Below are 24,087 nucleotides of genomic sequence, written 5' to 3' on the forward strand. Positions count from 1 at the left end.
AGTCTAACTAAAGAGCACGGCTATAATCTAACTGATTTAACTGATCAGAAATATCAGTGTTAAAAATTTTGTAGCATTATTCATACTGCTACTGGAACAGCGTACAAAACAACAGAAAATTTATACCGAATTTCACCAACAATATTGTTAAACTACTTCGTGGAACTCGTAAGCCTTTAGCATAACCACATACTGCTGTGTGTCATAAAAATAACAAATCACCAAAATGTATTGTGGCGCTCAGCTGGTACCGAATCATTATATCCATCTACAGTGGAGTAGAAAAGAGCTTCGAAGAGGTCAATTTAAAAAACGGCAGCCATTCGTAATCACTCCGTTAAGATGAAAAAGTAATGTTTGGGCAAATCCCTTTGCGCTCGTAAATTGTGAAAGGCTCATTACGGAGCCGGTGTTCGGGCGGTGTTCGAGTGAGCGAGGTGAGTTCAGAGATTGAGCGCATCAATTAGTCACCGCTCTCAGCTCCCGTAGTCACCGGAGCTTTCGCTTTAATAGAATGAAAAGGCCATAGAATGGCTCAAGAATAGGCAAGATAGGAAATGGAAGTTAGGCTAGCGGTGAGTTAATTGTTATTAATAAACTTAATCATGTTCATTAAGCAGACAGTATGTGTAGTAGGGAAAGCGAAAAATAAGCGAACTGGAAATTTGACACAGATTTGGAAAATATACCGCATCCCAACGGCTTTTTTCCAAATCTGTATCATATTTTCAGTTCGCTTATTTTTCGCTCTCCCTACTGCACATACTGTCTGCTTAATGAACTTGTGTGTTGACTGGTAAAAGCCGTTGATAAAAATAAAAATTCAGGTCGAAAGAACTTAATCATTCCCAAGTAACTATTGGGTACGGTCGAGTGACTGTGCGTATGGGAGTTTTGTGTTTTTTTTTCACGTAAATATCACAAGTTTTCAATGACTAGACTGGTAAACTCAGGCTTTTCCGTAGAGCTCAAATTGAAAAAAATGAAAGACTTTTAGCTTTCTAACCAGAGACTTTCCGTAAGCCAACGTAGAAGGCTAAAAAGTTCTAATCTTTTAAGGGCAATTATTTTAAGATTAAGAGCAACGTTTTTTCGTTTTTGTCGACCAGTACTATTCTACAACGTCCAGAGACACAATAATCATATTCGATCCCATTTTTAAATCCAATATGGCGGCTTCCACTTCTTGGAAAACGGGAGAACATTGAGATAAATATTTTACCGGGATGACTCCTTGAAACCAAAAACTGGTGTTCAAAAAAGAATTGGGATTACTGAGTTTTTCCCATGGTCGATTGTTTGTTTCACCTAGAAATATGTGCATTTCGGCTCATGATGGTGAAACGAAAAATATTGGCGTCAACCAAGTTAAGAACTGCAGTTGGAGCCAACATTTGATTACAGAATGCGTACTGCTTCAAATTTTGAACTTTTAAGCTATGATGTTTGATGATGACTTCTTTCATTAAAAATAAAAAAAAATTAAAAATTCAATTTTCACTCTGAAGTGTTCGAAGTTTGAATAAAAAAGTATATCAAAGTAGAATGCAGAGGTGAGTAGAAAAAATATCACAGTAGTTTAATTTTCTCACGAGAAGAACCAGGTACTTTCAGCTAGTGTTTTTTTACCGATAATTTATCAAGCTACTACAATTTTCCTCGATTATTTCTGATATCCTGTAGGTTGTTAGATATCCGAAGATTAAGGATAACTAATGCAAACCAGTGATGGTAATGTTCGACGAATTGAAAAAAAAAAGAGAGATTATAGTTAATCCGTTCATGTGATTTTTCATACTCCTAGCCAAGTGGAAAGCGCTTAAAGTCTTCAGAGACTTAAATGAAGTTTTCCCGTCAACAAAGCGTAAAATCCGGTGAGCAGTTACTCTGCGACCTTCAGACGTACTTCCGAGCTTGCTAGGGGTATCAAAATTCACAAAGGTTAGGAAGCTTTAATCTTTCTTTTTTTCTAGTTTGAGCTCTAGAGCAAATTTAAAAGTTAAAAGTTGATTTAATCCGATTTAAGCTAGTTTCAATTACTTTTTCAGTAGAAATTCACAAAATTTTAATAAAAATCTTGATAAAAAGTTTTTAAAATAGTAGCGTAGTCCAACTAAAGGGCACAGCTATAATCTAACTGATTTAACTGATCAGAAATATCAGTGTTAAAAATTTTGTAGCATTATTCATACTGCTACTGGAACAGCGTACAAAACAACAGAAAATTTATACCGAATTTCACCAACAATATTGTTAAACTACTTCGTGGAACTCGTAAACCTTTAGCATAACCACATACTGCTGTGTGTCATAAAAATAACAAATCACCAAAATGTATTGTGGCGCTCAGCTGGTACCGAATCATTATATCCATCTACAGTGGAGTAGAAAAGAGCTTCGAAGAGGTCAATTAAAAAAACGGCAGCCATTCGTAATCACTCCGTTAAGATGAAAAAGTAATGTTTGGGCAAATCCCTTTGCGCTCGTAAATTGTGAAAGGCTCATTACGGAGCGTGAACCGAGAATAATACGGTTTAAAGTTTAATTGTGTAGTACAGTGGAAGTGGAAGCTGGAGCGCGGCGATGGATTACATTCATTTCTTAGCGTACTTTTGTTGCTCCCGCCAGCTGCCGCAGTATAACGATATGCTGCGGTTGTACCATTTTGATGCCAAAGCGAGGAACGAACTAACATATATCAACTGCATAAACGAGGCGAACCACCATCATCAACCTGCAGCAAAGCTCTGGCAAGCAGAGGAAACAAACGTTTTAACTTCAGCACAATGCTTCCGTAGTGCCGTTGGCACGTGGGTTCGCCTTATCGCATGATTTAAATTTATTGTTGCTTGCAAAAGGAAGAAAAGCGCTTTTTACCAAAGCTCGTTTACCTTGAAGTAGCAATTCAGCTTTTGAAATTGTGAATTTTGAAGCCCGCAAAGTTTGCTGATGGAGAAACGGAATTTCGCAACCGTAAAGTCAAGAGCTTCTTTAGCCCTTTTTTTTGTTAGAAAAATTAAACGAAGCTCACATATGGGAAAATAGTAGCCTCCGCTATTTAATAACCGACAGTTTCGGTGAAAGCACGAAACTGAACCGGGAAGCTGTGAAGCGAAGAAACCGAGAAGTGGTGTACACCGGAGGTTCGTTTTGGGTTCCGGAAAAGTTACAGCATGAGCGCAGGATGTTGAGCAGAGTTAATTTCAGGGTTTAAACGGTTTATTACACATTCATGTGCACGCTAGTAGTATACTACACACATATAAAGCGAGCCGAACGAGTTCACACAATAGCTCCGGGTGTGCTTTTGTGATGTAGAAAGCAGGTGTTATATCGGGCATTAGCACCCGGGGTAAAAGCACTCCTTATGTGTAATGTTTCAAAATGATGTTAAATATTTTCGGCTTGTTGTTTGGAAGGAGCACATGAAACGAATTGTCACGGAATATACATCGTTCAGAATGTGTGTACACCCTATACGTCCTAATTAACTCGCCTAAAAAAGCTCTTCAAATTTCAATCAATATTCGAATAACAAATAGAATTAACTCGAACAATTTGTTCGAGAACTGTGACATATGTGAACCGACTCACCACTCAAACCGCACTAACTATGCCAGAACTATCTATTTTCGGAACGTAGCGCAGAACATCACACAGTTGTTACATCCGTTCCAGCTCTGCGCGAATGTGATTAATTAAAACTCAACTAATTTGTCACTTCCTCGGAAAAAGGCCGCTCTTCACATCTAGATTCGCTGTCGAAAAATTTACAGCAATTAAAAGTTTAGCCTACGCGAGACACCCGATCGATGGGACTGACGCCCAGTTCGTGTCGGTGTCAAAAGAGGTGTTCTATGCGTACCGCAGCAGCAGGTGGCCATTTGTGCGATATATTTTTCACTCGGCATTAAGTGGGGGTTGGTGGTTTTGTAGGTTGGGTGTAAGGCGTTCGACACACATCATCACCGCGGTATTTACTTGCCAGCTACACGGGCACACGAGCCAAATTCGGGTACGTGCGTGGGTGATAATTGGATCAATGAATTTTACGCTGCCCATCTGCACGTGCAAAACCACGAACAAATGAAAATGTCGAACGTGGAGCGCGAGCGTCCAATGCATACGAGCTTGATCGGCCATGATGATCCGGGGAAAATTGGATGCAATTACAATCTCGAAAAATCGATTCTGCTTTATGGCATTCAGCGTAGAGTTTTCCATCGTGTGTGCGGTTGTTCGACTGATTAAGTTCCGCGTGGGACCGGGTTTTAATGACTCATTCAAAGGATAATAGGAGTTTTCGATTAAATGCGTTGAACTTTTAAAACGAGCCGATAAGAGTAACGAAAATAGCGTGATAGGAAATTGAATAACCAGCGTTCCCCTTATATTTGCCGAGCAGGAGGAGACGCATGGTCGTTCGTGGAAATCGACTGTATTTAGACTATAAAAAAGTAATTTGATTTGCAACCTTTACATATGAATGGGATATTGTCGATCATCCTCATTTTAAATATGTTCGTTTATACGAAATTAGACGGTACTTTATTCGCAAATTAATGAAGTGTTCGTTTCAACTGTGTACTGGAGGATTCACAGGCTAAAGTTTATCTGCATTTTCGGATCAATTTTACTTACTCAATATGTCGATTTGTATGCATTACGTGCTAAGCAACTTTCAAGGTATTATCGAAAATATCACGCACTAGATGTCTTTGGATACATTTTCAACACGTGACGTACGATGATAAATATCAAAAGCAAGAAAAGCACGTGCCTCAGATGTATAACAGCAATGTGATAAATCCAAATATAATAGTTAAACATCCTCTCGGAATAGCAGGACATCGTCCCTTGCCCTGATATGCTAGTTACGGTTTGCCATTATGAACATGAATAGAGTTGTATGAGAAGAATGTACAGAAACAAAATAATTTGTATAACTTGATTCGCAATAGATATCGAATAAATTTAAAAATTAATAGTACCGTATTAGTCTTACCCCAAATTGTAAATTACTTGCTAAGACTTCATAAAAAACCACTCGCACAAATTCGCAGTAAGTAAACAAAACAATTCAATACATAAATATATCCCTTGCATCTACGTTTACATTTCGATTTGATAACCTTTTCTCAGCTATTTAATAGTTATGGTAGTTATGGTCGGATTGATTAGATGTATGAAATGCATACATGAGTTTGTCCCATTTTATGGAAATACGGACTGAAACACTTTAATTATATCATTTTTTGCATACCCAAATGTATGAAAGCTTGGTATTATTTTATCAATGCCTAGTTTGCCAATAACGTCTAGCTATGGCGTTATAGACGTGGAAATGCTCAAGACAAGACAGTTCACTATCAACACAAGTTTTACAGTGGCTTCATCACTCTAATACAATTTACGGGAAAGAGGTATTTTTCATTTAATTTTGAGTGCAAATAACGGAAGTGGAAACAATACTACAAGGTATACAGCCCTAGGGTTGTATAAAATGGTGACGGGCGACTAAATACTAAAAACGAATAAAAACAACCCGCGTAAAAAGCGACCCCAGTGTAGGTTCATGGAAGCAAACATAAATTGACCTATTGGGACGGGGAGACTCTGTAAATTTTTTTTGGAAATTGATACAGAGAATAACACAGGGAATGGTTGGTGTCAATTAATGTTGTCTGTGTTAGGAATGCTCGCATGTGATTGGTTAATTGATCGCGTAAATTTGTCCTTGACACTTTTTATCGATTTTTACCGCTTTGCAATGAAGAAATAATGATAACTAATGTATTAAAAAATTGTTCAACATTTTATCTATCCACCATATCCACCATATCCAACATATTGGTTATTGTTATCCAACATGTGGTTATGCTGTTATTATCGTTTAAAATCTGACGCAACATTTGCTAGTTTTATTTCCAATTTTACAGAATGCATGGTTGGCGAATGGTTGGACACGTGTCACTTGAGATCCTATTGTGGTCATTCACCTCTGTCCAGCAACTCCTATCCCAACTTCCACGTGGTGCCGACCGGGATACGAGTAACCTTAGCGGAGATCGGGTAACCAACCCCGGTGGAAGCTTTGGTCGTTTGCTGACTGGGAAGGGGGAACGTACGCGGCCGTTTCCCCATGTTAGGGGCGGCGTACAACAGCGTCTGATCCGGAGCGGGCGGCTGAATCATGAAACGCGGTGTCTCGCCAGCTATATCAAAGACGGCAGCCCCGTCGCGAGACTAGGTATCGCAGCCCTAGTAAGGCAGCATACTGAATATTAAATACTACGAACAATCCAGATTTAAATACGGAACGGAATAATCGGCATGGACCTAGGCGAACGAAAAAGGACAACGATTATTGGAAACTCGGTACTTGGAATGTAAGGACTCTACTCGAACCGGCACGCGCAAGTATCCTGGCTAGAGAGCTGCGGAAGGTGAATGTGGAGGTTGCAGCTATCCAAGCGGTGCGGTGGCCGAAATCGGGGATCGCGAATTCCGAGCAGTAGATCCTATTGCTGACACTTCCTTTAAGTACCACATCTACTATAGTGGCGGCGTGAAAGCAGAAAGAGGAGTCGGTTTCGTGCCAATTGGAAAACAGATGAAGCGTGTCATTAGATGAAGGCCGATCAGTGACCGTATATGCGTGTTGAGAATTAAGGGCAAATTCTTCAATTACAGCCTAATAAATGTGTACGCACCGACCAACGAGAAACCCGATGACGAAAAGGAGGAGTTCTATGAGCTCCTGGAAAAGACATGCAATGAGTGCCCAGGACACGATATAAAGATTGTCATCGGAGATGCAAATGCACAGGTCGGGCAGGAAGACTTCTTCCGCCCCGTAACTGGTAGGGAAAGCTTCCACTCTACTACGAACGACAATGGCCTGAGGCTTGTTAATTTCGCTGCAGCTAGGGGGATGGCTGTCTGTAGCACTTATTTTGCACGCCGGAACATACGTAAGCACACCTGGATGCACCCGAATGGAGAGCTTTGCTCTCAAATTGACCACGTTCTGATTGATGGACGGCACTTTTCAGACGTTACAGACGTGAGGTCGTTCAGAGGACCGAACGTTGACGCGGATCACTATCTCGTAGTAGCCAAAATCCGCGCCAGGCTGTCCAACGTGCTGAAATCCAAGGCAACGAGGAGGATGCAGTTGAACATCCAGCGGCTATCAACTGAAGGAGTAGCTGCAGAGTACTCGCAGAAAGTTGATGAACGGATTGAGGAAAGAGCTGAAGGGAACCTGAATGAACAGTGGAGGCACATCCACAGTTCGATCAGCACTACAGCGCGAGAAGTGTTGGGTACAACTGCGGCAGCTGCGTCCAATGAGCGGTTTGACGCTGAGTGCCAGCGAGTGACGGAAGAGAAGAACCGCGCCAGGGGTCACATGTTGGCCACGGCTGTGACTCGTCAGAGCATGGGTAGATATCGAGATGCAAGAGCCGCTGAAAAGAGACTCCACCGACGGAAGAAACGACAGCATTGGGAGCGTATTCTTGCGGAGGCGGAAGGTTGCTTCTCCAGGCACGATGCGAGGAGCTTCTACAAGAAGGTCAACAGAATCAGGAATCGAAACGTGTCAGCCCCTGTCATGTGCAATGATAGGGAGGGGAACCTGATAACCGATAAAACAGAGGTGGCCAGGCGTTGGAAGGAACACTTCAGTGTGCTGTTGAACGGTGAGGGAAACAGTGGAGTCGAAAGGAGCAGGATGACTATTGAGAATGATGGTCAAGCTGTGGATCCACCATCCATGGACGAGGTGAAAAAAGCAGTGAAAGAGCTGAGAAACTGCAAGGCAGCTGGGAAGGACGGCATTCCCGCCGAACTCTTCAAAGTCGGGAGCGAACACCTGTATCGTGCCATCCATCGGATCATGCTGAGAGTGTGGTCTGATGAAGAATTGCCCTCGGACTGGTTAGAGGGTCTCATATGCCCGATCTACAAAAAAGAGCCTGGACTGTAGCAATTATCGGGGCATAACACTTCTCAATACCGTGTAGAAAGTTCTCTCCCGCATCCTGTTCCACAGACAGAGGCCGTTGCAGGAGACCTTTGTTGGCGAGTACCAATGCGGTTTTCGAGGGGGACGCTCCACGACGGACCAAATGTTTACCTTGCGACAAATCCTCGATAAATTTCGAGATTACAACTTGCAGACGCACCATCTGTTCATAGACTTCAGGGCAGCGTACGATTCAGTCAAGAGGAATGAGTTATGGCAGATTATGATGGAACATGGCTTCCCAACAAAGCTGATTAGGCTGATACGTGCCACCCTTGAAGGTTCTACATCAAGCGTCAGGATAGCCGGTGAGATATCGGACTCGTTCGTGACGTTAGATGGTTTGAAGCAGGGTGACGGGCTGTTGAACTTATTGTTCAACATCGCATTGGAAGGTGCTATACGGAGGGCTGTTGTGCAGAGAAGCGGCACCATCATTACGAAGTCGCACATGCTTCTCGGTTTTGCGGACGATATCGACATCATTGGTATCAACCGTAGAGCTGTGGAAGAGGTCTTCGGACCTCTCAGGAGAGAAGCTGCGAGATGAGGGCTTGTCATAAACTCTGCCAAAACGAAATACATGGTGGCTGGCAGAGTGCGTGGTAGTCCGTCAGAGGTTGGTGCTGCGGTGGTGCTAGATGGGGAAACATTTGAAGTAGTCGACGAATTTATTTACCTGGGCACATAAGTGACATGTTACAACGAGGTTAGCCGTGAGATAAAGAGGCAGATAGCAGCCGCAAACAGGGCCTTTTACGGATTACGTAACCAGCTAAGGTCCCGCAGTCTACAAATTCGAACTAAACTTGCACTCTATAAAACACTGATTCTTCCGGTGGCCCTCTACGGCCATGAATCATGGACGCTGAAAGAGGCTGATCGGCGAGCTCTTGGTGTTTTTGAGCGTAGGATTTTGCGTTCAATCCTTGGCGGCAAACTAGAAAATGGTGTTTGGCGCAGACGCATGAACCATGAAGTGTACCAGGCATACAAATCGGCGGATATAGTCAAGCGGCAGGCTTCAGTGGGCTGGGCATGTAGCGAGAATGCCGGATGAGCGTCAAGCGAAGGCTATATTTAGCAGGAATCCCGATAGAGGTCGACGATTTCGAGGTAGACCCCGCACTCGTTGGACGTGTGCTGTCGACGAGGATGCACGCGAAATAGGTGTTAGGGGCGATTGGAGGATAGCAGCCCAAGACCGAGGGACCTGGCGACGTATTCTGGATTCGGCATTGGATCGATAATCGGTCTGTCGCCTTTAAAGTAAAGTAAGTACAGAATGCATACCAGTATAGAAAACAAATACGTAGTTCCACGTCGAAAACATATCAGCGATGCCAAACTTCAACTTCAAAAATGATAGTTTTTCAGTCCCAACTTCAGTATTTTTCGTGGCCCATCGTTATGCTTTGGAATTTTTTTTGATATACTCTATTAAAACCAAATGTTTATGCCAGAAAACGAAAAAAAGTGATTTTTAATAAAAAAAGGAAGTATTCTTTAAATATAGTTATTCAAGAATTTCGAATTATGTTTAAATAAAAGGGGGGGTACAAATCAAGATTTTGAAAATAAGAATTCTTCAAAACCAAAAAAAATTCTTGCATATATTCACAATAGTATTTATGTAAAAAACAATAATAGTTATGTCTTTCAGCTGGTCTCGAGGTACGATACTGGCCTAACAAGTCAGTCGTTGTATGTTCGAGTCCCGGCTCGGGAAAGACTGTTAGTGTCAGTAGGACTAGCCCCGCAATTGTCCCGTACACTTAACAGTCGGCTGCGAAGTTTGTGTATAGTAAAACAGAAGGTCGAATTCCGATACGGAATGTACCACCAAGGCTTTGCTGTTTAGTTATGTAAAGGAATGAATTACACGAATAAGAGCATAACAGGGGACCCGGAACCTAGAATGACTAAGAATGCATGTATAGTACAGAAGAAGAGTTTTTAAACTCTTTACAAAAAAAAAAAAAACTAAAATGAACACAGAGAATCAGTAATATGCAACATGAAATAAATATCTTTTGCACTCAAGATATAATTTCATGAAATAACAAAAGCTTTACGATTTGAGCAATCAAGTTATGGTTCCACTGGAGACGGGAAGGACGACATTAAGGCAAGAAAATGAGCCAGATTTTCGCATGAGCCTCATGGAGCCATCTAGTGTATGGAAGAACGTAATTTCTTTTTCATTTTTTTTATGTTACCATAAAACACCAGTTCGGAAAATTACTAAATACTATTGGGAGAGAAAAAAGAATAGATTAGGATTGTATGATTGAAAAGAGAAAAGCATCTTCTTCTCGAGGGTTTGGGTGTTCAAGGCAACGTTGGAGGAGTCAAGTAGAATAGTGAGGAATGTATTATACAAGATTAAAAAACGTTCACGAGAATCGAATCAATCTGCGAACAACGCAACAATATTTGTCTTGGCTCTTGAGCTAAGGTGTGAAAAATCGCGCGTTTCATTTTTAACAAGAGAAAAATTCTATTTGCTGCCATATTACGGTTAAGTTTTCGGAAGGTTATGTAACAAATAGGAAATGAAATTGGCTGCACTCCCTTAATGTTTCGAAGAATGTGCAGATACCAATCAGAATAAACCTGAATATGGCATACAGATTATCAACAATGGCTCTGCGGATGAAATCAACTCTGGCGAGTTTGAAACGATAACATCATACCGTCAATACCAATGACAGTGAACAGACTATCGAAAATTTGGAACAAAGTTTGACAAAGTTTGGAATGAATTTTTTCAGCAAATACAAAAGCTCTGTGAGAAACCTCCTGAGGGGGGTTTCAGAAGTATTACAAACGAGGTGGCAAATAGGGCTGCTGCCACAGGGAAAAGCGCACCTACACAATCAGATTACTACACGAAGATAGCATCCGAAGGTGGGACGTCAAGCAGTTCTTCTCAACCGCATTTGAAATTTGAAGGTGTTCAGCCCGCAGTATAAAAAGCCCACGACGAAATTGAAGAGCCAGGAGTCAGAGAAAAATGTTGATCCGAGGCTTCAGTGCAAACCAAGTGATCTCGCATAGAGATGAGAAAAATGGTTCACTACAGTGACCGGATCAGAGCGGTTCCGCTGAACTAGCACTTTCTAATCGCTCACTCGCTCTGTTCGTTCTACATTTTTTTCAAACAGTTTCGGAGTAGTTTATTATGAGACATCGCAAGCGAGAGTCATGTAAAAGCTTTACATCCCTCTTACCGAGCGCAAAACCGCGCGCAACTGTAAAAGAACTCTCAGCAACCAGCTGCCACTAGCCGGCTATTTCTGCTATGCATAACCCATCTACCAGCCGCAAGAGCAAGGCACAGGGGCACACAAATAGATGGCAAAAGTGGAACGAAAAGAGCAAAACAACTGGTTCTCTGATCTTCTGAATGTATATAGATATAGGTGCTCCCGAGCTGATCAGAAGAATAAGTTCGTTGCAAGAACAAAATCTTTTGATCGTTCTCAAAACAACTGACTCTTACGATGAACTAGCTCTTTTGATCAGACTGACTGTTCGCCTGGGACTCCGGCAGTTAAGGTGGAAAAAAAGGAAAGGGTGTTAAAATTTTTTTTTTCCATATTCTTTACGAGGAGCATGTTTTTTTGGAAGGACAAAATCGTTATCTATAATTTTGCCGAAGACACTATGTCAATCGAACAAACTGTATTGGCTGTAGAAATATTTTTAATTTCCCATAGAGCACTCTATCAGGAAATAAAAATATTTTTACAGTCAAAACGGTTTGTTTGATTGGCATAGTGTCTCGTACAAAGTTGTAGATAATAATTTTGTCCTTCCATGAAAAAATGGCCCTCAAAAAGAAAAAAATGGAAAAAAAAACTAAATCAAAAGTTTATCTAGAAAATAATAACTTTTATTTCCTGATTTCTCTATGTTCGGATAGTCTTCATTTTCAGGTAATCTTTTGTAGTTTCTACAAAAAAAAATTGAATTTCAAAAAATGAGTTTGTGTTGATAATTAATTTTTAATTTTTTTAACTATTTTTACAAAAACGATAATTTTTTTTAGACTGTTCATTTTTTTCGGAGAGACAAAATTGTTATCTACATCTTTGCCGAAGACGTCATATCGATCAAACAAACAGTTTTGGCCCTTAAAATAGCAAAATAAAAATAGCTTCTATGCAAAGTTTCAGCGAAATCAAAAATAGCAATTAAAAAAACATTGAAACAAGGGCAATTTTTTTATGGAACTGCTCTACTTGCATTGTTGCATTCGAGAGTGACCACAAGTGAGAAGTTGTAGCAAATTTCTCTTTTTCGAAAATTCTTTGAATAATAGACGTTGAGATTACGGTAGACTATCTTATATCATGTTATATCATTCAACAACTAGGGTCGATTTACGGCCTTTGAATATTATCTCGAATCCGGAAATGCTCCTATTCACAGGTGAAGCTGACACTTCGGAATTTAAAATGGCGTCTAAAGTCATTTCCCGGCTGATTGGCATCCACCTGATTTCAGAAGTACTTATATTCAATAGTATATGACCATTTTTGAGTATTTTACAGCAACCGGAAGTCCTAAGATACCATATTGAATCTTTTCAGTGTTACCACATTATATCCAGAGTTAATTTATTAGTGTTGAATAAAAGTTATTGTTACTGTTTATTGTTTAATGGTGGTTCTGCGCATAACTCTTATGTTATTTTTTACTCAGGGAAGTGCCGCTGCACCAACCGCTGACGCTGTTTCCATCACTACTGTTACTGACACCCACTGCAGCTAACGCTGCTGGTACCCGGATATGAAGCTGATTGCATTTTTGTGTTATCCCTAACAGTGGAAATCAGGCATTCTCCTAACAACTTTCAAAACCTAATTCGCTGTTTTTCCCTGATATTCCCTGAAATACAACTTCAATTTCTCTGATATTTTTCAGCATTTGGCACAAAAAAGTGCAACGTAGATGAACGTAACTCTGAAATCCCAACGAAAAAATTATTGGATCAGATATGAAACCGAACAGTAGCGGTCTCGAGTTAGCTTTTTTTTGCTAAAAAAAAACAGTTTTTGCGCTGAAGTGTAATTTAAAAAGAATCGCGTATTGGTTAAAAAAAAATTATCCCTGATTATTTTTCAGTTTTCCCCGATATTATCTGATCGAAAAACGGATTCCCTGACATTCCCTGATTTTCCAGGTTTCTCCAGGTTTTCGACATTCTACCTGATTACACAGTGGAAAGCTTTTTTCACACTGAAAATTTGACAGTCCTCGTTCCAAACCGGTTGTATGTTGTCAAAATACGGCAATTATTCATTGGAGGAAGTGCCGGCTGATGTACATACTACTGATGCTGCCCGCTACTGCACAAAGGCAGCTTTTGCTTCACTATCGTTGCTGATAGCTGCTATTACTACTGCTGTAGCAGCAGCAGTAAGGATTGTCGTAATCGCTATCCAAAAGTTATAGAACTGGTTTAGGCAGAAGCAGGTTCTTTTAGAGCCGTGTTAGAGAAAGCAATCATTGAGATCAATCGGAATCTTTGTTTTAACAAGGGTTGCCAATAGTTGCTTGCCAAATTAATACTTGAAAATTTTAAAGTTTTGGTTATACGTTTTATAGTCGTTTGGAAGCAGATAACGAAAGCTGTTGACACGTATCCGCGAAAAGACAATTTAGTGTTTAATTTAATATCGGATATGATGCTGATCGTATCTCTGGGCTATCCTTGACAGTGGGAATAAGAAGTTCTTTTGATAATACAGTAGAAAGTTATTTTCACACCGAAAATTGTGGCAGCACCACTGCTACTGCGGCTGCCGCTGCCACACAAAGGCAAATTTTGAATAGAGTAAGTGTCACTACCCCTACTGCAGTTGGCGCTGCTACTATTGCTGCTGATACCCGCTGCAGCCACTGCTGTCATAGTCGCTATCCAGAGCTTATATGACTGGTATACTGCCGCTCATAGCAAGTCCGTCCCATTTGCGTTTTGATGCTGATGAGAAAACAACAATTAAAAATCGTAACACTTTAGGTGAAATTTTTGCACTCAAATGCTTTTTCAATCAAGACCATCAACAGAATTTAGTACTACAATGACAATCTAACACTTTTACATCATAAAACTTTCATACACACCGAAATTTGATTAAAAATTGTTAAAAATCATAAGCTGGGACTCACATGCGATTACATTTAGGGTACGTAGCCAGAATGATAGCAAGTCAGTCCTATAGCCAGCTACGACCGGTGATGAAAAACAAGCTACTGCAAATCCAAGCAGCCTGGTATACAATCCCGGTCAGCACTTGTCAAAAGCTGGTCATTTCTATACCAAACAAGGTGTGGAAAATCATCTACATTAGGCAAAGGTTATATGACGAAATATTAGCAAGGAATAATGAATAAAGCTTTTACTCGACATGAATTTTGAACTGGTCCCATCTTTTGACGTGTAATTGTGGTATGCTAAAAGAACATTTTTATATGAATTGTTGTTATTTTAACTGCGAATATGCTTTATCCACATAAATATAAGGGGTTATTGATTGATTGATAAGTGCAATATCGTAATATGGTCTGGAGTTATTCTGTAATAAATTATTTTCTGGTCTTTGGTTTTGTTATTTTAGCTTTTATTTCAAACTGATTTTTTAAAACGAATAACGCAATATGGTATCATCCTATTTCTTTCTGCTCGGAAGGTGAGTCCCAAAAGTGAACATTTCAAAAAGTTTTGAAGCATGATTGTAGTGAGAGAATGTGATATAGTTCATGAAAGTATTAAAAGAGTGTCAGGTAGAAAAATAGCAAGTCTATCAAGTTACTCTAAAGTATCTAATGTTGACAAGATACTAGAAGTTACAAAATACAACTTTTTTTTTTATTGTTAGATTTCAGCCAATTCAACCAATTTCCTGTGCTCCCTTTTTAGATAATGCTATAATGCTTACCGTAGTAGATTTCTGTGTCATAAATTAAAATCCGTTCACCTCAACCACAAGTCCTGCTTACGGTTTGGGAACTATATTTTGTGAAATCAATTGGTAAACATCCATTTTCAGAGTATCCTTGAATGTAAGCTACATATATTACAATTCAATTCTTCCAAACCACGAGTGATGCCACGTCTAACTGGAATATGCTTTTCCCAGTATCTTCACAAAATGAACATAAGCATAGAAATAACAAACTTGCTTTGTACGTAATGGAAACAGCAGGTTTACTATCCAGTCTCGTGAACCGAGGTCTAGAAAAACTTGACGAGGTATCACCCTGGTAAACTGGCTCGATTTCCATATGGACAATCTATTCATGGGTGCCTGCGTTGAGAGTTTCCTGATTGCAGTGGGGAATTGACAAGTTAACAGGCGGAACTTCTTATTTACTGCAGAATCATCCTGATCGTTCCGTGTACAAAAAAGCACTATAAGAGATGTTGAACATTCATAATTTCCAGTATGTATTTTTGCTGCTAGCAAAAAAGCTCGCATTACTCTTCGTTCTCAACTCAAGCTTGCTATGTGTGGGAAGTTCCCACAGCGTTTATGATTGTTGTTGGGAACGCGGGGGTCAAATGGATAGCAAATATATTTGATAGCTTTGGTAAAAAAACCTTAAAGGGCTCAATTTTATGTGATGAATGACAGTAACTTTTAAAAGCCGCAATATGTTTCAAATAAATAGATTGCAAGTAGTGCATCTTACTCTTTTCACCCCAGTGCATCGTGGAAAAACGAGCACCCGGTATGGTATTGACGGTAAAAACAGGCCATACAGGCTTTGCAGTGCCTAGCCGGTTTAAATAACAACACGTTAATGAACACATGCCGCACAGAAAGAATGCATGCCGCAGGAAGAATCATGCACGTTCCGTTTCCGCTTTCGATTACTCGGGGCTGGCTTCTAAAGGTAAAAAAATCGCAAAAAGACTCTGTATGGTGGAAAAACCGGGGCATGTTGCCCCGAGGCGAAGGGAAACTACTACCCGTTGCAGTTATAGGCAGTTCCGCAAAACACCACCGCAGTGGTTGCCAGGAAGTCCGACTGTCTGTTTTGTGTTTATGTATATGCAAACTAAGGTGCTCTGTGTACTAACCTCGGTAACGTACGATGGCTGCAGGAATGTCGGAGAATATTCATTTATGTCAATCACCGAGATGTGAACGCTTGCGCTGGAATGAAAAACAGACCGAAAAAGAGAAAAGTTTGTTAGTAATTGAATAACGCTTCCAGAAGGGCAAAATGATTGTGGGAAAGCTCCGACGGTGAGAGATATGGAAGTGTGAGCACAAGGGATCCAATTTTCTTTATATTACTTTTAAAATGTAGGGATGAATGAGTTCCACATTTTCACAATTAAATAAACCCTACTATTTCCCCTTCGTCTTTCTTAACATTTTGAGGCGAATGAATGAAAATATAACGCAATATGATTCTACTCCTCCTATCTGCTCTGAATCAAATCGACACAACTTCAAAAGGAGCTCTGCTTCGCATAACATCATCGATTAGTTTCCATCTCGAAGTTTGTCGACGATGATTTAAGTTCCCTGTATACTGTACACGTGATGGTAAATAATCCATATACAGGGTAGGCGCACCGTGTAATAACTTTTTCAAGTACACGTGTCAATCTCCGTAGAGAGCCGTGTTTTGTCGTTCGCATCATACTAACGGATGGCTAACGGAGGCAATTTAGTCGTGAGCAAATCAAATTTCGCCCGCTTTCACATTCGTAGCTGGAATAAATATACTCCCGGTGTACCACTAGCAGGGGACTTTTCGGAAGAGTTAGGGCCGGGCTAAATAGGGTTACGTTACAAGGTCACGTCAGCAATAGACGACGGTATCCCAGGAGGATACGGTGTAGCGAAAACCAGCCAAACTCAATCAAAATGAAAAACGGTAGCTTTGGGAATGTTTCCCCCCGAGATTGATTGACAGAGGATGAGGGGATTTGAGTAAAGAGCTTTGCTCTGTTTGCGTAAAAGATTTGATGTTCAGCCGACTTAGGATTGGTAAATCGGAATGTGCCTTCCAAAGGATTTCGGAACGGTGAATCGGATGCTCAATCGGAAGCACACAGTCGGACAATGTGGTCTTAGGAGATATTGATACTCAATCCGACCTGGAGAGCAGTTGTGAACTTTCCATTGTTGTTTGTATTTTTTTATTGATTAATACTGCGACGATGTGCTAGCTTCGTTTATATAACTCTTTGTATAGCTCGATTACGCTTACGCTGAAAAATACAGATGCCTCTCGATTTTGGAAGGGATTTGAAATAGATAGGGATTTGGTTCGAACCTAAATCAGGTATAAAGACATTTTCCCCGCATCCAGTTATTTGAAAAATGGAATGACTAATTTTATCGAATGAATAGGAATATTTTGACTGGAGAGCAAATCCGTGCCAGATAACGTGACTAGTAAACTAAGCATTTTCTAAGATTGAAACTTCAGAGCAATTTTCTGATCAAAAGACCATACGTTTCGAAGAATCTGAGCTTGTTGCTGGAAAACAACGAATAACTTAGAGCAAGCGCACCGGTGAGTTGCCATTTGAGTTGCTATTTTCACAACGCTGGCCGTTGCCATTTTGGATAGCAACCGATTTTCGCACCGGTCGTTGCTAATGGGGATAACCAATTCCACTATTTCTTTTTCACACCGGCAGTTGCCAATTTCTGAAGATCGTCACTAGCCAGCGTTGGCAAAATATTTGTTTGTGATGTATTTCGCATATTTTTTGTTTTTTTTTTCTATAAAATTTTTTTTTTTATAAAATGTTCCCTCCATTTCACCTAACTTTGTTTTAACTTTGTTTCTGTTCTCCCAAGTTATCGTTTACATAATTCTTTTGCAGATTTTTTTACTTGTGCGTACATAAATTTTTTCATCCTTATATGTTTATTTAAAGTAATTCCGTAAACTGGGCACGTCCCGCAACGTTGGCTTAAATGACTATTCTACTGAAAGCTGGCGAACTGTCATTAGTTATATTCTGTATTTCATGCTGTCTCGGTTCCCACAGTTTGCTATTATTATATGAAAATTTGCCGCCAAAAAGAACTTAAATATAGAACGCGTAAATTGTTTTCGATTATTTGATTGATTCTAGTGATGAAGAAAGTGATTTCGCAAAACAAATTTCCTTATACGCGATTAAGAAAATGGTTTTTGGAAAGATTCGGGGCGACTCTCAGCCTAGTAAATACCCAAAAAAAAAACGCCATACGGAGGAAGGTGCCATCCAGCGTTTTAACAACGGTAGATACCGATGACCATTTCCAACGCCGCTTTCGAACGCATCTTAGGTTGTTTTTGAAGATTGAAACAGCGGTAAAGGAGAAAAATGGTTCTTATACAACGACCGAACGAAACGGGAAAATAGTTGGTAATACTCCCGAGCAGATTTGCCCAAACCTTCCAGGTTTATTGAATAATGTTGGCCAATCTTGTGAGGATTTGAGCTTTCCGCATCGTTTAGGTTGCAGACCAAAATGCCAACCAAAATGGTCATCTCAATAAAAAACCTATACAAAATGTTAACCTGCCCGAAAAAACACCCTGTGCAAAATTTCGGCTCAATCGGAAATAAAATTGAGTAGTGGTTCACGCCGACACTTGCGTCCTACGACGTGTTTAACAAGCGAGACAAAACACTTCGTCTTCCGAGGCCGACCAATTGAGTCCGCATTCAAAACACTCATCATCTTCGTAATATTATTATGAACATTCACTATCGAGCACAAAAAAAACAACAGTTTGACATTTCATTAAATAGCAACGATTCGGCTCGTTGCTATCGCGTTGCCAAATTTAATAACTCGCTACTACCGTGCTGGATCGAAACCCGTACAGTATCGAAATCCGTACACCTTGATGTTTTTCTTCAGTTTTAAGCATTATAAAAATGAAAATTCATATGATAGTTACATGTACATATCCGTTGAGCTGTTGGCCTTCTGTTAAAATCAACTATGCGCCAGTAGGCCATGAAATAAAAATATTAAAAATGAAAAATCAATCGTGTATCGGTTTCAGTTGTCATTTCGTTGTATCGTTAGAGAATTTACTAAGGAAACGTTCTTTAGATAAAAACGATTTTCAAGTGGGATATAAGTGGTTTAATCTGTGAATCTTTTTGAAACTGATGGAAAAGGTAAGTCTTTGTCATTTTCGAGCTGTATATTGTCTGGTATATAGTGTACATTGTATTTATTCAACAAAAACTGTGCTGTACGGATTTTGATTCTTGTTATTTGCTTGAATCGAAATCCGCTCAGCGTGTGTATTATGCATATATTGTTGAATTTTCTTCTTGTTTTCAGCATATAATGTAAGAAAACAAGTATAAATATACGGCAAACAATTTCGAACGAGCTGTGACTGAGGTGCGCAAGGGAAAGTCGTTACGGGAAGCTTCGAGAGGTTCCGGCGATTCGGTTACTATAAAACGCTACGAAAATTGCACTATTTCAGCTGATATAAAAAAATTAGAAAACCGTGTGAAACTTTAGGAACCAATCAATCCTCAAAATATATTTATTCGTTAATTTAAAGATAAATTATAAATAGAAGATGATCATTTTTGTACTTCCATATCTATACGGATTTTGATTTATTGTTGTATGGACTTTGATCCAGTCTATATAGCGTGTGTGCGGATTTCGATTCAAAAGTGTACGGGTTTTGATTCAGACAAAAAACTGTGTACGGATTTCGATTCAAAACATGTTCTATTTTAACATGATTTTTTCGAGTTTCGGAGTGATTTCAATCATTTTGCTTGAAAATAGTGATAAAATATAAGTAGACCTATAAGTAACATGTCAGTTTAAATCAATATGTGATTTCTTGATTTCATATTGACCGTCGAAGATTATCATGTGCTTAGGTGTACGGATATCGATCCAGCACGGTACCCGAGATGGGGATTGCTATTTCCCAAACCAACATAGCAACGCCCGGTGCGGTTGCCGCGTTATGGTGGGAGTTGCCAAACTAGCTTTAGAAACTTCAATTTAGCCACTGGTGGGCTTGCTCTTACAGGCGGGCGTATTTTCATAATAATTTGTATCTCATTCATTCATTCTGAACTTTTTACTTAAAGTTTTAAAATAACGTAAAGTTTCAACCAAAAATATTAACTTTTTTGTGTTGGGTTTTATGTTTTACCTTTCTCCTATTGCCTTTCTCCTAGAAAGGTATAGCAATCACTGAAAAAACCAAAGGTATAAAAGTGCTCCAAAGGGTCGAATCTCGTACATCAATCGACTTAGTTCGATGAGCTGAGCATTTTCTGTATGTGTGTGTGTGTGTGTGTGTGTGTGTGTGTGTGTGTGTGTGTGTGTGTGTGTGTATGTAACGGTCTCCCAATATCACTCGATTTTCTCAGAGATGGCTGGACCGATTTTAATGAAACTAATTGCAAATGAAAAGTCTAGTTGCCCCATAACACCCTATTGAATTTTATTGTGATCGGATTTTTAGTTTCGAGGTTATGTATCAAAATGTGAAAATCACAAAACTTCATTATCTCAGAAACTACAAAACCGATTGGAACAAAATTGGTATCAAGAGAACGGGCTTGTTTTTTGAACCATTTGTGAAATAATTTTATATTGATTGGACATGTACTTCAAAAGTTATGCAAAGAAACGTGTTTCAAACACTGTTTAAACTCACTCACTTTTCTCAGAGATGGCAGGACCGATTTTCACAAAATTTATGTTATATGGAAGGTCTTATTGCCCCATAAGACCCTATTGAATTTTTTTGTTATTGGACTTTAGCTTTGTCCGTTATGTATAATAATGTGAAATCAGGCTATGACAAGAAACATGTTTCCAAGACTGTTTGAACTCACCCACTTTTCTCAGAGATGGCTGGACCGGTTTTCATAAAATAAGTTGCAATAGAAAGGTCTAGTTGCCTGATAAAACCCCAAAGAATTTTATTATAATCGGACTGTAACTTTGTCTGTTATGTATTAAAATGTAAAAGTTTTGAAACCCCATTATCTCAAAAACTACACAACTGATTTGAACAAAATAGGTATCAAATGAACGGGCTGTCTTTAAAACCCCTAAATAACGAATTTTATGATGATTGAACATGTAGTTCGAAGGTTATAAAAAGAATCGTGTTGAGAAAACTTTAGCAAATTCACTCGTTTTGCCAAAGATGGCATCACTGATTTCCACAATCTTAGTTTTAAATTGAAGGTTTAGTTGCTTTATTGGTACCCAATCAATTTGATTATAACCAGACTTCCTGAAATCTCGCTCGCACAAAGAAGAGACAGTGTGCTTTGCGCTACAAGTCTCGTTTCTCATTCAGTCGCTTCGTGCTGTGTGCAGCGTGCGAGCGAGAAAACTTACCATTCGTACGAGTCATGTCTCGTCGCATGGGAATTTTTATTGCGACGTACACGAAGATATCTCGTCTCTCAACTTAACGAGTGCGGTGCATGGGCGTCGCGTACTTGAGACAGCTTGCGTGCAAATTCTCGTGAGCTCGTCTCGCGAGCTTGCCTCGCATGTTGCTTTGCGCTAATGGTGCGAGAAGGAAATTGATTTTGCGCAGAAGGAAACAGGCAGGGGATTTTATGTTTTTTTCATTTACGCTATAACACAGCATGCATCAAAACACCGTTAGAATTATCAATGATATAACCTAGTTTATTTATTTATCAATTCAAAATTCTATGATTAATTCATCCGACTTTTGTTAACATGAATTAAGAACGTTTTGTTACTATACTTATTATGCTAACGGTACGAAAATGCACCGGATGCAGAGGGTTTCGTTGGTTAACAGAAGTGTTCCTTTAGTCGGTTTAGATGTCATTGACTATCTTATGATAGAACTCTGTTTTGTAGTTCTAAGGATAAAAAATGTGGTTTGAAATTACAACATAAGTTTTACGGGAGTTAAAAATAGTAAAACCATTGAAATTGTTTATATTTTCTAGTACATGTTGATGTTGGATAGAATTTTCGAATTGAGTACACTAAAGTCGCTTATTATGCGGGGGATACATGCCGCGTAAAAAACCGCGTAAATTCCGGAATCCGCGTAAAAAAAAACCGCGTAAATTCTGCAATCCGAGTGAAGAGGAACCGAAATCCGCAAGAAAAAAAAAATACCGCGTAAATTCCGGAGTCCACGTAAAAAAACCGCGTAAAAGCGACCTTAGTGTATAGATATTGCAAATCAGGTTCTGAAGGTTCGTGATAATCTGATCGTAGTAATATAGTTTTGTGAATTCTTCCGATTAATACACCTTCAGAAGGGCATATATCGTATGTAGGTACGGTAGGCAGCCTATACACCTAGCGAACCTATACATTAGAGAAATGACAAGACACTCACCGTTAAGGCAACTGTCAACATCAAAACGGGCGAGCTGTATAAATTTGCATTGCCGTTATCCGTTTTGATGTTGACAGTTGCCTTAACGGTGAGTGTCTTGTCATTTCTCTAATGTATAGGTTCGCTATATACACCAGAGAGACGCAGAGACACTCACCGTTAAGGCAACTGTCAACATCAAAACGGATAACGGCAATGCATAATTATACAGCTCGCCCGTTTTGATGTTGACAGTTTCCTCAACGGTGAGTGCTTTGTCATTTCTATAATATACAGTTTCACTAAGGTACAGTACGGGCGTCTCGCTCAGTTCGTATAGCGATAAGACAACGTGTGGTGCGCCGCAGTCTCTTACCAAAGAAAAAAAAGAAAAAAAAACCTCTCGTCGTTTCGGCGCGTGTACAGGAAGTCTGTGTACACGAGAAAGTCTCACGAGCTGTAGCGCACGAGCTGTATCAAGTATGTACCGTACGGGCGTCTCGCTCAGTTCGTAGTGCGATGGAACATCGCCTTGCGCATCGCAATCCGAACCGAAAGAGAAGCGAAAGAGCAACCTGTAAATTGCATGTGACGTGTCTCGTCTCGTCGCACATGCATGGAAATTCTACGAGCGAGAGAAAGATTTCTCTCGTCGCTTGAAAAAAAAAGCGCGTGCACGGGAAGTCTGATTATAACACTGGTTGACAAAATCGAAGAAAATGCTGCTATTAGTTGCCCTAGAAAGAAAAAAATTCACAGGAAAAGCTATAATTTTTCATTTTTTCTTAGTTTGACCTTCGGGGCAACACTTGTGTTGACCAGTGTAATCGGACTTTTATTTTATCCATTATGTGTTAAATTGTAAAAATATTGAAAATCTCTTGTTTCAAAGATTACACAACTTATCTAAAGAAAACAGGTGTCGCAAATTCGGATTTCAAAATAAAGTAAGAAGTTGATTCCTGTTCTCCGAGCATCATCCCGGGTACTGAAAAACTCACATTGGGAAATGTTTGTTCCTTTTAGACTGGTAGAAACCCGAAGCTACTGTCTAGAAATTTAAAATGGCGTCGATGATTTCTGGCCTCAGGGTATCATACCGCTTCCCTAAATTCTATTGGATGATATCTGTCACTTTAGGCTGCTGATCAGAAACTGTCGCCATCTTCGCCATAGAAATACCCAGATTAGGCAGTTCGGCAATTTTATGATGGATTTTATGATTTTATGATGATCAGGCAACCAGAAGTGGTCATTTGGATTGAAAATTGGGTTTTAGGACGGATTCTGGCCACTGGGTATAATCCAGGTTTCAAGAACCCATATTGATTGGTATTTGGCCATTCATTAGATGCCTCTCAGAAACGATCAGTAATATCACCTGCGTTAAAGAATTTCAATTTCACTGATAAGATCATTTAAATAAATGTATAAGGAACAACATTTAATTATACATTATTTGAATTCTACTGACTAACGTTGACTCAAAGAATCTGAATATTTATAGGCAGTATATGAGTACAAATCGATTATACCACAATCAAAAACAAAATCGCATCATGTAGTGGAAAGAATTTAATGTTTTTTGCATGTATATGTGTTATATTGTATTCATATCGTCGGTTTCGTGCAACACTGGCACAACTCAAAAAATATAGGGTAGGGAACGGCTTCAGCAGTAGCGCCTATTCTAATCA

General features: G+C 39.6%; 1 protein-coding gene across 3 annotated transcripts in view; it reads right to left on the reverse strand.

Annotated features, from left to right (window-relative positions):
* Positions 1–24,087, reverse strand: part of LOC129725677 (calsyntenin-1) — a 374,057-nt gene that overhangs the window by 70,297 nt on the left and 279,673 nt on the right. For all 3 annotated transcript variants that reach the window (XM_055681743.1, XM_055681744.1, XM_055681745.1), the window contains exon 5: positions 16,128–16,203. In XM_055681743.1, coding sequence (XP_055537718.1) covers positions 16,128–16,203 — 76 coding nt within the window. The remainder of the gene's footprint in view (positions 1–16,127; positions 16,204–24,087) is intronic.

This window comes from Wyeomyia smithii, chromosome 2 (assembly GCF_029784165.1).
Source record: "Wyeomyia smithii strain HCP4-BCI-WySm-NY-G18 chromosome 2, ASM2978416v1, whole genome shotgun sequence".
NCBI classification, from domain to species: Eukaryota; Metazoa; Arthropoda; class Insecta; order Diptera; family Culicidae; genus Wyeomyia; species Wyeomyia smithii.